Raw genomic sequence first — 15,792 nt, 5'->3', positions numbered from 1 at the left:
TGCTGTAAAAACTTTGAAGTAATGCAGTTATGCTAAAACAAGACATGTTTGATACTACAGAGTATGTAGTGTGATACTACAGAGATTTTATTTTCATTGAAGTGCATTTACTTCTATATTCTGGCACCTTCAGCACTGAGGAGGTGTCATAGCTATGGATAATGGCGTACCTTCATTTGGAAGCACAGAATTACTTGCCTTTTTTAAGTTGACTCGAGTGTAAAGCCATAATTTTCATGCATGCTTTTTGTCCTTCAGTCAGCATCATGGACCATTCTGAAGGTTATAGAAGTAAAGATGACAAATCTTTCAAGTGACTGGTGGTCAGTTTTGATCATTCTTTTCCTTTTCTCTGATGTTGTAGGCCTCTGAAGTCTCTCGAAACAGAGGAGTTACTCTGTTGGCCAGACCAGGCAATAGTCTTGTAACAGCTATTCGAAACCATCACCATCACGAGGCATTACCTCTGGGTAAGCCAAGGTTTCTTTTTCTTGTCAAAGCAGTGCTCACAAAGGTAGGTTTTAGGACTTCTCATGAGATATGTGTGCTGCCTCGTGTTGCCCTGTGCCTCACTGGCAGTGCAGTGTGCCCCTGCAGAGTTCTGGTGACATGGCAAATAAAGCCTCTGGTCTGATTTTACCTTTTCCAGCTTACAATGACAAGATTGTTGCATTTCTACGCCAACCCAACATTTTTGAGATGCTGCAGGAGCGTCAGCCCAGCTTGGCCAGAAACCATGCACTCAGGTACTGTTTTTCTCCAGACTGCTGTACCCTACTTCCAGGAAGCACTTTTTGTAGTGGAAAAAAACAAATTCTAGTGACTGTAGTACAAAAGATGAACTTGGAGCTCCTATGGAACTGTCACCATTAAAAAGTAGATGGGAAGCACCAGGATCCATGTGGTTACTATAGTTACTTTCCATAGACATCCAAGAAGTAAAATAATTATGGGCAAATAGTGAGCAGAAACTCTGCCTTCACCTGCAATTATCACTTTGCTTTTCAGAAGATAGAGTTAAAAGAGTTTTTGGATGGAAGTCAGCAGCAAAACCCTAATAAGTCCAGCAGAACCAGGATTTTGCTTCATGATTGGATTTACACCCCTGTCATGGATATAGTCACCCTAGATTTTATAAAGAAATAGGATCATTAATGTGAAGTGGATTGTACTTTTGTCTTTAATCTTTCTCACTTGACTTAAAGGTAGTAATTTCCAAAGTATTTATATTGTGTCATTCTTTTTCTTAAGCCCATTCCTTTCCTATTAGATTTTTTGAAAACAGAAAAAGCAGAACCAATTACCGTTATAACTTAAACTCATTTGAATTCCAAAGTTCGAATTAACTGATTTTGGTCAAGAACTTAAGCTGGTGTTAATCAATGTCAGCGGTGCCCATATGCACCAGCTGAGAGTTTGACCAAGAGTTTAGGTTGTACTGTGCAGTCAGAGGTGTGGCTGCAGGACTGCTGAAGGAGAAGAGGACCTCCAAATTCCTGAAGTGTGCTTTCTGCTGGTAGCCCTACTGACTTCTCATTTACCTCTGAGGGCCAGACAAAGAATTTTTTGAGTGTAAGGATTAGACTTCCTTCTGGAGGAATTGTTACATGCAAATAAAATGAGAAATAGAATGAAAAATACTCTCAGTATTCAAGATGTACATTTCTGTAACTGAGAAATTTTTATCTTCACCATCAAATTATTCCAGACTACTTTTTTTTTCTCAGCTATAACTTGAATTCTCATTTCCCAGAGAACAGATAATGCTTTTATCGCCTTTTGAGCAGAGAATAAAATTGACCAGTGATAGGGGCTAGACAGCTTAGCCAGTGCATAATGAGATTTGTAACAGGATATTGAGCCTTTTGCCTACAGGTCATTGCTGATTATACCTTGGGCCAGGAGTGATCCAAGCTACTGTCTAATGCTCATGCAGCAGGTGTTAAGAAAACTCTGAGGATGCAAAGTCCTTCTTTTATGAACCTTGATTACAAGGTTCTAGAGCATATCCTTGACTGGATGTATCATATTTTGACTTAATACTAGAATAAAAATATTTGGACAATGCAGTGCTTTAGAAACACACTGGTAGGCTGTATCTGTGTATCTTCCATGATCCTACTCTGCTGATAGGATCCTATCCTATGTTTCCCAGTTTTTATTAACAGCAGGTATGATTTTACACATGCAACACATGTGTAACATGTGTAACGTCTGTGTGATTAATTCATGTCAAGTATATGTTAGAGTGTTATTTCCCAGATGGAACTGACAGAGGGAAAGGAAGTGATATTCCTGCAAATTCTTTTAATAGAAGGTGCTATGTTAGTTATAGGCTTACACAAAAAATCTGCAGTTGGTGACCTGACATGTAGACATGAAACTGAAGGACTAAGAATCATTCTGTTCTCTAAAATAGGGAATAAAATCTCTTTATTTTGGATCAATAAACTGAGTGATAGAGACAGATTTTTTTTTTTTTTGCAAGTTTGTTACGAAGATGAGAAAATGAATCAGGCATATAGGATGTTTGACATTTTTATAAGGAAATAAACAGGAACTGGCAAAATACCAAAGAATAACTACACTATGCATGGCTCAAGCCATGATAATGGCATGGTTTTTTGCCAGTTTTGTATTTTTTTTCTTCTCTTCTCCATAATATCACTTATGTTTCAGGGAGAAGATCCATTACATTCGGACAGAGGGTACACATGGGCTTGAAAAGTTGTCGTGTGATGCAGATTTAGTAATTCTGTTGAGGTAATCAATTTGATCAATAGCATAATGTCATTACTTACAGTACCAGATATACTATCTGTCTCTTTCTCAACATAATTGAAAAGATTTTGTTAAATCAGGTCATACTGATAGCCATCCAAAATGATTCAGCCAGAGCGTATCTGTCAATTTTTACTTCCTGGAAGGCAGCCTACATCAGTGCAGTAAATCCAGCCAGCTCAGTCAGTATGGCTGTTACCATCAAGTAGCAGACAAAAAAGAATCAGGTCAAAACGTTTCCTTTTAATGGAAAAATATCTTGTTTTTTAAAGAAAGAAAAAATTAAAAAGAGAGGGGAAAAAATCCCTTGTCTTTCTCACTACAATAATTTAACTGCTCATGAAATTGATAATTTTACTGCAGCAGTGCTGCCACACATGCATGAAACCTCAATGTCCAGTGCAGTGAGCATTGTTTGGGTAATGAATATAAGGCTTCAGTTTGTACTGGAACCAGAGAGCTTGGTCTTTAGGTCCTACTTCTCCTCAGTGCAGCTAAGAACTTATTTTATTGTCTTGATCTGAGATGGGAAATGTTGCATTACCCAGATGGGGTTGGTGTGCTGTAATAGGACTGCCTAATGCAAGAAGTTTACAACTCATTCCCATCATTTCAATTTAAGCAGTCAAAGCACTGAACTACGTGAAAATGGCCCGAGTAAAACAGCCTGGGAGACAGAGCGTGCATCTTTACTTCTCTCTGCTAATGTGTTGAAGGTGTTCCTGTTTCCTATGTAACCTCACATCTTTGCTCTCCATCAGTGGCTGAGCTATTGTGTTAGCATGAAACATCTATTAAAATTCATTTTGTTCTTCATTGCTAGTGACCAGCCTGTCTTTGGGAAGCCTATGGATTTTTTGAATCCATGAGTTCAGAGATGCACCCAAACATCTGACACAATGAATTTGCACCATACTGCATATTTACATTCCTTCATGTGATGAATGTGGACTAAATCTCTCCCTATGACTTTTTGCACACAGCCTTTTTGAAGAGGATATCATGTCCTACATACCACTGCAGGCTGCCTTCCATCCGGGTTACAGTTTTTCTCCTCGCTGCTCACCCTGTTCATCACCCCAAAACTCTCCAGGTAAGGAGATGGGGAAATTAGGACAAAATCTTGCATTTGTGATATTTCTTCTAATAAATAGAAAAGAGCAGATTCAGAGCCAGCATCAGCTGTCAGCCTGCTAATTCCAGTGCCCACTCTGAATCTGATCCCAGCTGATTTTTTTGCTGTATCAGTTTCCAATGCTGCTATGTATCTATTGATACATACCTTTTTATATCATTGGAAAGGATTAGGGTAAGAGAGTGGTGTACTCCAAGCATAAGTCACTGATATGGAAGCACATTAATTTTATGTGACAGCAGCCAAGAGCACCTTCCAAATTGAAGGTGTGTTGCAGCACTTCCAGTACCCCTGTAAAGTTCAGTCTCCTCCACTCAGTGTTCCAAAAACTTCTCTTCTTCCCAAGACATATATTTTGAGACCTGAGGGGATCATCTTCATCGTCTAGCCTGACCTCCCGTGCTGAACCCATTAACTTAGGTTCGACAGGAAACATATTTTCCAGAAAGACATGCTGTCTGAGAAGGTTATTTCCAGCTGTGCTGTCTCTGTAGTTATTGTTTATGCTATAGAAATTTGAGGAGCTAATGTCTCCCTTTTGCCAAGAGACACAACCCCCACTGCAGTCTCACTGCGTGGCTGTGTCCAGTGGCCATTTTGAGAGAATCAACAGAAATGTGATCTGAAGAAATTCATTTTTGGCTGAGCTTTTTGAGCATACATTTAAATTATCTGATTTCAAACAAAATGGAGAAGAGAAGGAAATCTTGGATGTGGCTGTGGAAAATGGAAAGGTTTTTTGATGTGAAGAAGTTAAATGCTAAACCCTTCTCTACAGGAGAACAGTTTTTTGTCATTAATGAGTTTTAACACCATTGTGAGTACTAGTTCCCCTTGTCTACATCAGGACATGTCATAAGCAAGTTTTCTTCAGGACAAGAATCCAAGTATATGGCACAAATGTGACTTAGGAGACTGTTCTTGTGAAAACACAAGGGCAAATACTCATTTCCAGCAACACACTGTCTTCTTGATAATTTCTGTCATGGTTATAGAGCCCATGAGAGCAGCCCTTCTCTTATGTCCTGGGGGAAAACAAAAGGCTGACATAAGAAAGAAGTGTTGCAAGAGATTCTCTTTGCACTCCATGTAAATACGCCTTTCTGTTTTACCAGCAGAGACAGTAATGTCCTTCCCTCATGGCAACCATGATACTTTGGGCTCCCACTAAATGTGATGGGCTTTTTTTTTCTTTCCTGTGGAGCGTTTGCTGCCAGATTTCTCATAAAAGGGCTGGTTTTTATTGTCTTTTGTAATGAGATAGGTAAATGGGATTTCATTAATCTGTTATTTGGCCTTTTATGGCATGGCAGTTTATACAAAAAGAATAATCACCTACTTTGAGAATGCACCTTTCAAAACAAAACAGATTCCAAATTGCTGAAAAATCTGCTGTTATGTGTGAATCATAATAGGGAAATGTAGCATTTCTTGTTGACAGAAATCCTTTTTGATGCCATAGAGGGGTTTTGTGTTGATAGCTGGAAGTGCTTAATATACAGTCAGATTAACACAGGGAAACCTGACTCCCAGCTTGGCTGGGCTGCTAGGCTCCAGTGAGAAGCATTGCTGAGTTTCAGAGGTTTAATCCTGCCAAGTAAGGAGATCTCCTGTACAATGCAGAGGAGAGAAATCTCTTAAAAGTGCAAAAGGGAAAGAAAACCTAAATGCCACTGACCATGAGAGGCAGATATATATGTCAGTCTTTCTCATGCCTTTCTGATCCTTCAGTTTCCATTCCATCACAGTTAAAGGCAGAGGCAACACAAAGGTACACACAAGGTGAGCTTAACAGTACTTTTAGCGAAGAGGATACAGTCCCTGGAAGTTCATTGCAATTACTGAATTACAGGAACTTACAACTCTATTGATGCCAGATAGATCAAAAATAACACTGAGTGCACTGTATACCTGCAAAAAGTTCCTAACATTTGTTAACCGATTCTGTGTGGAAACATCAGCTGCATGATCTGGAAGAATGTCAAGCCCCTTACACCTTAGGATGCTGTTTATTTTCCCTCCAGGGCTGCAGCGAGCAAGTGCAAGAGCACCTTCTCCATACAGGAGGGACTTTGAAGCCAAGCTGCGCAATTTCTATCGAAAACTTGAAGCCAAAGGATATGGACAAGGTCCAGGAAAAATTAAGTAAGTATTAAAATCACTTAGTCTAACGGGACATAGCTTTGTCTTTTGCCATTCATTATCCATGAAGATGGGGATAGGGAGTGTAAAACACCCTGGAGATTGCATTTCTTACATAACCATCAGGGAAAGATAAGATCTTCATATACCCTGCAAAAGAGTGACCTTCAAGAGGCTTTTGTGTGGAAGTTTTACTTCTTTAAAGATTTGTATTCTCTTACACTCCCATTTCTTGCCTATTTAATAGGGATATTCATATTCCTACCTATAATTTGCCTGTAGGAGAATTATCCTTCCAGGCAAACACCCACCAGATATTAACAACAGGTGTATCACTGTAATGGCAGGATGACTCCGAGTTCTTTGGGTCTACATATCAGTAGATATGTATAACTCAGGATACCAGTGTAACTCAGTGTAATGATTCTACAGAAGTTAGTCTGTACATGCAGGTTTAACTTTCCGTAGTTCTTTGTGTTGATAGCCCTCCTGGATTTGAACTGGAGAGATTTCTGCCATTCTTTCTGTATTTGGGGTTCTCTCTTATTTAATTGTGGAGTTTCTTTCCATACATCTTGTTAGTTGGGTTTTGAGTTTGTACCAACTTGTGCTCAGTATAGTTATCCAACTTTGCCAAAGGCTGTGGGGTGTTTCTAAGGTATTTCCTGGGCATCTGGTTGAATTTATCCTTCAGGTTGGCTTCCTACCAAAGGACATCTGTTGTGGAAAAAATAAAAGTATGAAGCTAAGCAATTTATTCCAGGCAAATGTCATCAGCAAAATGATTTTATAGAGCTGAGGAGTACTAGCTGGTGGTCACCCCATTTGGTGTCCTGCTAAATGGGTCCAAGGCAGATACGAAATATATTTTAGAAGGTCTGTTTTAAAATGTCCATGAACATATGAACAAGAAGGGTTTCTTGCACAGATGGTGTGTAAAAGTACTATTCATTAAGTTGTTGTAGAGATTAGTAAGGGAATGAGATATGTGTTGTATAAATAGAGGCTGATAACTCCCTTTACTTCCCCTGCCACAGAAGCAGTATGTCTGTGGACATTCACTGGATTAAATCCTGGAAGTGTTTGGGGCCAATTCCAGAAAGCTGTGACTTCATATACACAGGAAACTCACAGCCCCCTCTACCGTATAAATTTGTACATATGGGTTGTTGCAGAAAGTCTTAGTAGTAGAGCAGCACTTTGAACCTAATCATGGCATTGTGAAGGAATTCACCTTCAAGGCACATAGAAAATCCAATGGAAACCCGTAATGGTCAAGTAGCACGGACACCAGCAGATGGCATTTTATTGAGTTCTCTGAGAACGAATGTCTCTCTTTACAGCTGTTGTTTACCTTCAGCCTCACAAGCTCACACAAGACTCAGTCATCAGATCTTTATTTCCGCCGCCCTTTGCAGGTTAATTATACGGCGTGACCACTTGCTGGAAGGTACCTTCAACCAGGTAATGGCATATTCACGCAAGGAGCTCCAGCGGAACAAACTCTACGTCACGTTTGTCGGCGAGGAAGGGTAGGGAACCACAGAATGCTCTCAGTTCTGAAGTAGCTGTTATGTTGCAAAACACCAAGTTGACTAAGGCTGAGCCTCTCTTGTTTGTTATGTAATGTTTCTTTGGTTTTGTTTTACCTCTGAGTAAGTGATTCATCTTAATCAACTTAAACATTTGTTAAAAATAGCAATAACAATAATGCTACATTTTCCTATAACACCTTCCATCTAGATGTCTCAAAGTGACAGTTTAAGTGGTTAAATCTATTGTCATCTTGTTTGCCATAGATATTTTGACAGGCTAGAAGGGAAAACTCAACTACAGGCCAGTATTTACACACTGAATCAGTCTCAGGGCTATAGTTAGAGACCAGACCTTTTTCCAGTTTGTTACTCTAACTCTTCACAATAGATCTGGTTTTGCTTCAAAAAATTTTGCTTTGCATGCCAACTAATGTTCATTTGTTATCCATGTGTGGATTTCTTGTTTCCATCTTAAGTGAGAAACATTAATGCTGTTTAGTCTTTAAAATTTAATTCATGCAGTTGGAATCTGAAAGCAATAGAAGTTTCTTGAGAAGGCCTTTCTCAGGAAGCTTCCTACAGCTCTTACAATCCATGAGCCATTCTTGTATGATGAAATACAACCTCTGACCTTTTGTTTTCAAATGTAAGCACAACCTTTCATAGCCACCCTGGCTCACCTCAAGAGCTATGGTATAATGGAAGCTTAATCCACAAAATTTTATAATGGAAAGACCATTATGTGCATGCTTCCAGTGTGCCATATTACAAAGGCATGAAATTGTATTTCAGTAGCTTTGCATGTAAAGTCTCTTCTTTTCTAAAACCATGTGTGTAGAATTTCAGTTCCAAAGGTGTCAGACAGTACCTGAGGCAACTCTCAACATGTCCAGCAACTGCTGACACTTTCAGCTGTGAGGTGTCATGGCAAGTGAAGGGCTTCTGTCCCTTGTCTCGGGACAGGTTACATCCAGTGGGAAACAAAAGTTGCCAGTCTCAAAGAGAGTTACTCAGTGACCTCAGTATCAGGGGTTTTTTTTCACTCTTACTTTTTATTCTCTATGGATTCAATATTGTGTAACAGAGGTCATCTTTCACAGCTCATCTTGCCTCTGGCCTGCAAGTAAAGCATAAACATGTAGCACACTTCACTTTATGTTTTTGGAATACCATTTTGGAATGCTAATACTGGCCAAAGTCATATTGTTTTCTGTGTGTGAGCACGGTGTCCTCAGGAGAATTTACAAACCAATTTGATGTGCAAATTCATTTATTCTTCACTGATTCATTTACATCTGAAGATACATTCCTCTAGGGTTTCTGCTGCTTAATGCTAATATACATTCTGCTGGAAGGACTCCAAGATGCCAACTCCCTACTGAAGTGTTGATGCTGTATGGCCACGTGATGTTGTGTGGACATAGCTTCCCATGCTTCAAAGACAAAGGCCATTGAAAATTAACTATAAAGGCTTTATGATGAGTTAGTGTCTTGGCCAGAAATGCAATAGCTAGTCTCCTGTTGGAGGTTTAGAACATAGACAGGTCTTGTTTGTAGTTCTTTACTCCAGCCATTATCAGGCTTAACCCAGTACTTTGATGTCCACAGAACCAGACCTGGTCCATGGCTGGCACTAGTGGGTCATGTGGGCTTGTTACCATCCTCTTTTATGGGTGTGACTTTCGTGTCATCACATGATCCTAGAGCTAAAGCTCCTCAAAGAGAGAAGTACTAAATCTCCAGACATAAAACACAGGAGGATGGGCCTATCTGCCCTTTGCCATCTTTCTAGTTGCACAAATCAATGATTCAACCTCTTTCTCTTATGCTTCTATAACTTCATAATACAGACCATTCTGATCCAGTTGCAGAACTTCCTACTTATTTTACAATTGTTAAGTAGAAGGAATAGTGTCCATCTCAGAAAATCTTTTGGCACACATGCTATATGGCTACAGATAATTTCTTCATATTGCTACATGTAAGTTTATTTTGGATTGAAGAAATCTACTCACCATTATTAGAGAATTATCTGTTTTTAATAAATCCACCACAGTTTTCATTTAATGCATTCAGGAAAAATTTTCAGTCTCATTTTCCTTTTGTTTTCCAAGTTGAGTGTGAAAAATTCAAGGGAAAAAAAGAGGCTCTCTACAGAGCAAATTCATACAACAGCAAAGCTCAATTTAAGGTGTACCACATGAAAATAACAGAAAAGTGGAAGGGCTTGGATGGAACAAGCAAGGAATTGCCATTCTGTCATAAGAGACACAATTCTGCTGGGACTTGGTCTTGTTCAGCATGAACCCTTATGGTTTCTTAAAAAGCATTCTTGGAGTTAGATTTGAGTACATCTCGGTGTAGCAAGGTCAGAGCAATTTCTGCTTTGGGTTCTGGTCTGTGAACCCAAGTGTTCACAGGCGGTTCAAACCCACTCACTAGAAAGCTACCCCTCTGCTGCCCTGGCAGCTGAGGCAAGGCTGAGCCTTGTACCTCCAGTTTGCTAAGCTTTTGGGACAAAGGAAAATAAACCACTTAAGGCATGTGTCCCAGTTATGATTCCTCCCAGATCAGCCTGGATATTGGTGAAATTTTGGCATTTCAATTTGTTCAGGACTCAGAATCAAGTTTGGAGCGGAGAGATAAATCATGTTAGAAACACTTGACTACACAGGCCTCTCTACTAAGATAGCAGCCAATGTAGACAAACCCAGGAAATCCACTCAAATGGTAAGTAGCCTAATTTTATCTTTTCTACCTTTTTCTTTCCAGGTTGGACTACAGTGGCCCCTCCCGAGAATTCTTTTTCCTTCTGTCTCAGGAGCTCTTCAATCCCTATTATGGGCTGTTTGAGTATTCAGCCAACGACACTTACACTGTACAGATCAGCCCCATGTCTGCCTTTGTTGAAAATCACCTGGAATGGTAAGAACATTTTATGCAGAACTGAACAATTGTTTCAGAGCAATCAGAAAATGGAAAAGCAAAATAAAAGCTCCCAGTTTAGACTGGAGTACATACAAATATTGCTAACTCTGGGAAGAGGTGGGGAAGTAGGTTGTGAAAAGGAAGAGATGAACTTAACAGAAATAGAAGAGCAGGCTCTGAAAAAACAGTTGTGATGAAGTACTACTATTAAAATATCCTACTGGTATTACTTGGCACTTGATGTTTGTGAACTTGTGTGAATATAAAAAGGGTAGGGAGAAGAGCTCTGCTTAATGAAGTCTTCATCTCCTTGGTCCCTTTCTAAGAAGAGCTGGTGTGACCTTTTATACATCACAAAGCATTGTACTTGGAACCTGTATAGTGTTCTCTGAGAGCCACATTGCTGCTCTGTTCCTGCCACAGGCCTTAAAAAAGGCCCAGTGAAAGCAGTTTCCCTTTTCTTCCTTGACAGTGTGTCCCTGCATGTCTGGGGCAAGGCCAGAAGAGTGAGCAGATATTTTGGCTTACTAAGTATGTGTGCAAACAGACAAATTTCTGATCTTGTTTCTTTATCAAAAGTTCTGAAAGCATATTGTGATGTCCTCATTTTCTCTTTCTGCCTCCAGATATGTCTGTTTTTGGGAGTTGTTTTCACTTTGGTAGTTTCAGATGTGGTTAAGCGAAGCATAGACTGTGAGCCCTGGGCATCGCTTGGTCCCTTATGGGATTTCATTGTGTCAAAGAAGTGCTGCCACATGGGTTTGTTCTATGATGGTTTTCTTTGTCAATCTCACTGGCTTCTCTCAGAGATACTTTTTTTTTTTTTAAATGGGAGGCAGTTCCGACCCCTTTTAAATTGCAAATAGTACGTGTTCCTCTATTCTTGTGAACAGATCCTCCTTTGCTTGGCTTACAGCAGGCAGGAGATCAAGAACAGTTGTACTGTCACCTTTATTAAAGTTGCCAGGGGAAAAATGGCATGTTGCTTGGGACTTGCATGGTTTCTAAATTGTTGGGATTTTTTTTGTCCTATCATTTCCAGCAGTGGAGCTAACAATGATCCTTGCTTTAGAGTGTTTCTCTACTGACATTAGCAGGAAGAGAGCAGCTTAATTCTTACAGCTTGTTCACCTACTACTGCAATCTTGTTCATTAGACATTATGTGATGCCTTCATAGTTTTCAATAAGAAATAAAGTCTGTCCTATGTCCTATCTTAACAGACAGCATGGATAAACTTCTGATTTAGGAGGCTGTTATTTGTGGAGATGTACTTTGACTTCCAGGCAGAGGACCAACTAGGCAGGTGCAAACCCATGATTGTTCTGCCCACATTGTGACAAAGCTGAACACAGACCTCTGTGTCAGAGATGGTGTTGCCATGTTATCTCAGCAGCAGGTGAAACATGCCATTGCTCTTATGTGTTATAAACACTCTCCTTGCAAAGTGTTGCAATTTTCTCAAGTGATAAATTCTACTGCAAAACATATATGCTGTGTTTGGTGCCTTCATTTTGTCCTTCTGTGCCTTGGGAGATTTCAGCATGAAAGAGGCAGGTTTTTAAAGGTGTCCTGGGCATACAGAACAGCAGAAAGACACCTAATAATGACTTTTCTGTAGCAGTTAGCCTTTAACTCAAAAATCAGCAGCAGTTAGATACGTAGGCTGTTTCTCCAACTGCACATATCAATCCAGCTTCTTGCATGCAGAATGTTATTTGGCCTTCAGACATTTTTGTTTTCCTATTTTTAAGAAAGATAAATTTGGCCTCTTGGCCTGCAGAAGGAAATAAATACTATGAATGAAGAGGTTTGCACATGCAGTATTGTAAATAGGGCAAGATTGCAGAACCCAAGGGAACCATAAGCAATCCAGTCAGTGCTTGGAAATACTTCTTGAACCTGTTATGGGAATAATTGCCTGAGACCATCAGTTTATAATTAGCCTGATAGATTTCATGATTGGCTTGTAGATATCTATACATTCTAAATGTTTTTATACTGTGTGACTGTTCTCAGCTATTCGTGTGTAACCTTAAAGTCCTGTGCTCAGAAATCTGTGCAGCCAGTGAAGACAGGAATTGGACCAATTGGACTTTTTGAAACTGAGTTCAGTTCTCCATTAAGGCTTTACAAACTAACTTCTGCTAGGACACTGTACTAACTGCCTTGTCACTGTTTGTTCCTGAGGAATGAGGTTTTCTGATGTTCCCAGGCTTTCTTCATTCTCATCGAAGTCAGAGCTAGAACTTCTGTTTCTCAAATTTGCTTGTTGATAAGATTCCAGAAGAGCCTCCTCCCTATAACATGTCAGAAATAGATATCACTTTCCTGATCTCAAATCTGTTATGAAGCACCAGGTAACATAGATGAATCAGTTTGAGAGTTCCAGGGTCACAACTAATTAATATTCATAGTCTTTTCAAAGCTTGAAGTCTGATATCAGTCATGAAAACCACACAACCACAATTGATTTAGATTTGCTGATTTCTTCAACTGTATGCTTTTTGGTGATGTGGGGCTTGTTATTTATGTGAAATCTACCCTTGGCATGTTTTTCTCTATAGTACTTCTGCAAGACCTCTCCAGACACAGATATATTAAGAAACAGAGCTACCAAAAATTGTGCTCAAAATTATTTAACGTTTGCTCTTTCTTAAGCGAACAGTGGTGAATTTGAGATAAATACAACAAAATTCAAAGATGTGAAGTTTTATTCATATTGTCAGAATGGAGAAATACACTGCTCTTTTTCCCCAGCCTAAAAGTTACAGTTCTGCCCCTTTTAGTGGCTTATTTCATGCTTTGCTCTTTGTACAAACAGCATTCTGAGTCCAAAATGAGCACATCAAAGCACAGACTAGTTGTATATATGCCAAGTTAAAAAAGAGACATAATAACTGGAAAATATTTCTCATTTATGGAGAAACTGAGATTTAACACCTTTCCTACAAGCTTTCATTGAATAAGACTTTTTCCTTCAGTTAACATATGTGCATACTGAACACACGAAATATAAGATATCACACATTTTTAAAGTTAAATATTTTAAATCCCCCTCTATCTGAAAGGACAGACACAACTCCCTAGACCAAAGAAGTTTGATGATACATATTTTTATCTGCATGCTACAGAATGTACCTGAAGCTCGTAGCCAGAAAAGCTGCTTTTAATCCATGCCAGTAATGAGCCATGCTATCTGATCTAGGTAAACATGTCTAGCTTTTTGCCTAGATATTTGAAAACATCTTCTGAAATACACCCCCATTTGAGGTACTTTGCCCTTTTCCACAAAAGTGGGCAAAATGTGGAACCAAAGAAAAAAATGTGAAAACAATCCCAGTCTCTGCATAAAAGGGCAAATGGCCTAGACAGAAAAAAATCATTCGCAGACATTCATTTGGAGATCTGAGGGATCTTAACTTGAAACATCTTTTTTCTGTGTTTTCATTGTGAATTAGTGGCAGCATGGTTTTTTGTAATAGTAAGCATTTGTGGACCTTGCTGTGACATTTATGCAGTCAGAGAGCAGCACCCCATTGCTACAGTTATCTTAGAGGTATTTACAGCCTACTAATCATACTTAGCATTTTGTATCCATCTCAGAGAAGCCCTGTTGTGTTTTGTTTGGTTTAGTTTATGTGAAAATTAATGCATTTGTTTAGCAGAACCTCATTAGAAAGTTGGAAGTCCTGTGAGTAAAATGTTTTTGCTCAGAATCTGTCTGAAGACCACAGACATGATACACTCTGACCCAATGTTTGGGTCTCCAGAAGTTGTAGATTATTGCTGGCCACATTGTCCTAATGAACTCTACTAACTTGATGCTCATTTAGAACTGCCTTGGAGCAGGACTTTCTTCATTCATTTCCCATAATGAATTTTCTTTCTTCTCTCCAGTCCCCCTTCTCATATTCTAGTCTGTGCCACTGAGCAGAGTCAGACAGAATGCTTGCATGTATTTTTGCATTTCATTCTGCAGGCAGATGGAAGCCTGGCGCACCCACTCTCCGTGCAGACAAGATCTTGCTTTCCCTGTGCTCCAAGACAGCTGACATGGTCACTGCAACTGGTTGAGCTGAGCAAATACATGCTGGCTCCCATCCGGGCTGATTGCTTCAGGCATGGCACTGCCTGTGTTGCTTGTATGTGCTCTGGCACATGGACAAAGGCAGCTCCCTTTGCCTACACGGTGCTGTGGGGGCATAGCCCCAGCCAACCTCTAAGTGGCCCTTTTATTTATTTTGTGTAAATGAGAAACCACATAGCCAGCACTATTCATCTCTAGTGTGCCAGAGAATGCAGGGTGTTGTTTTCCCTTTTTTTTTTTTATTATAATAAACGGAAGGAGAACTGAGAATGTTGCAACTTCAGCTGTCTTTTCTCCTTAGAGAGCTTGGTTGGTTTTTTTACCCCAATTTCCTTATGAGTTGTGCCTTGTGCAATTGCCCTGCCTATCCATCAGACAGATTCCTAATCAGTTTGAGACCTGTCTGACAGGAAGGCAAATATCTTGAAGATAATAATTTCCTAAAAGCTTTGTGAAACTTGTGTCTGCGTAAAGGACGGATCTGCGGAAGAGTGGCACAGAGAGGCGGGGGAGAGCTCAGCAGGGATCTGTGCTGTCTGTCCTCGCAGCTGCCTGGCAGCATGAGCGAGCTGACAGGTCCATCACAGGCACGGGCTGCAAACCAGCCACATCATCTTGCTCAGTAGCTTGGGAATGTGAGGCAGAGCTGTGCAACCTCAGGGGAGACAGAAGGGAGAAACTGGAGATACTCCAAAGTCTGGGAAGTGCTAGCAGAAATGTGTAGGAGGAACTGGGAGCTGCTGCACAGTGGTAATGTAGGGCCATCAGAGAGATCTATAGGAAACAAACATCCATTAATCCTTCTACACAGAAATTGACTTATTTCAATTAAAGTGTTTTTAAAGAAAGTGACAAATTGCCTTATGACCTAATGGGTTGTATTCCAGTGCAGAGCAGCTCATGGGATGGATTTAGGCACACTCTGTGTCTCTTTATAGGAACAGTGGAGAAATGTAGTCACAGGATCTAAGCAGGAGGTATGGAAAGAGCCATTACTCCTCTCCACTGACTGAAGGGAGCTCTTGGGAATATGTGGTCTGAATTAGTCATGAATCTCTCTGACTTTTCAGCTGTTGTGTCAGGCAATATGGCCCAATACCTGTTTAGTCAGGGAGTCAGAAACACTGAGTTTGGTTTTGGACTTAAAAGGGCCACTTGTGTTGGTCTACATTTGGGGGAGGA

General features: G+C 40.0%; 1 protein-coding gene across 2 annotated transcripts in view; it reads left to right on the top strand.

Annotated features, from left to right (window-relative positions):
• HECW1 (HECT, C2 and WW domain containing E3 ubiquitin protein ligase 1) overlaps positions 1-15,792 on the top strand; it is a 248,077-nt gene that overhangs the window by 205,660 nt on the left and 26,625 nt on the right. For both annotated transcript variants that reach the window (XM_053971604.1, XM_053971609.1), the window contains 7 exons: positions 365-470; positions 650-746; positions 2,680-2,763; positions 3,765-3,874; positions 5,941-6,061; positions 7,477-7,590; positions 10,366-10,518. In XM_053971604.1, coding sequence (XP_053827579.1) covers positions 365-470; positions 650-746; positions 2,680-2,763; positions 3,765-3,874; positions 5,941-6,061; positions 7,477-7,590; positions 10,366-10,518 — 785 coding nt within the window. The remainder of the gene's footprint in view (positions 1-364; positions 471-649; positions 747-2,679; positions 2,764-3,764; positions 3,875-5,940; positions 6,062-7,476; positions 7,591-10,365; positions 10,519-15,792) is intronic.

The sequence above is a fragment of the Vidua macroura genome, chromosome 1, assembly GCF_024509145.1.
Source record: "Vidua macroura isolate BioBank_ID:100142 chromosome 1, ASM2450914v1, whole genome shotgun sequence".
NCBI lineage: Eukaryota > Metazoa > Chordata > Aves > Passeriformes > Viduidae > Vidua > Vidua macroura.
This window is presented reverse-complemented; position numbering and strand designations above follow the sequence as displayed.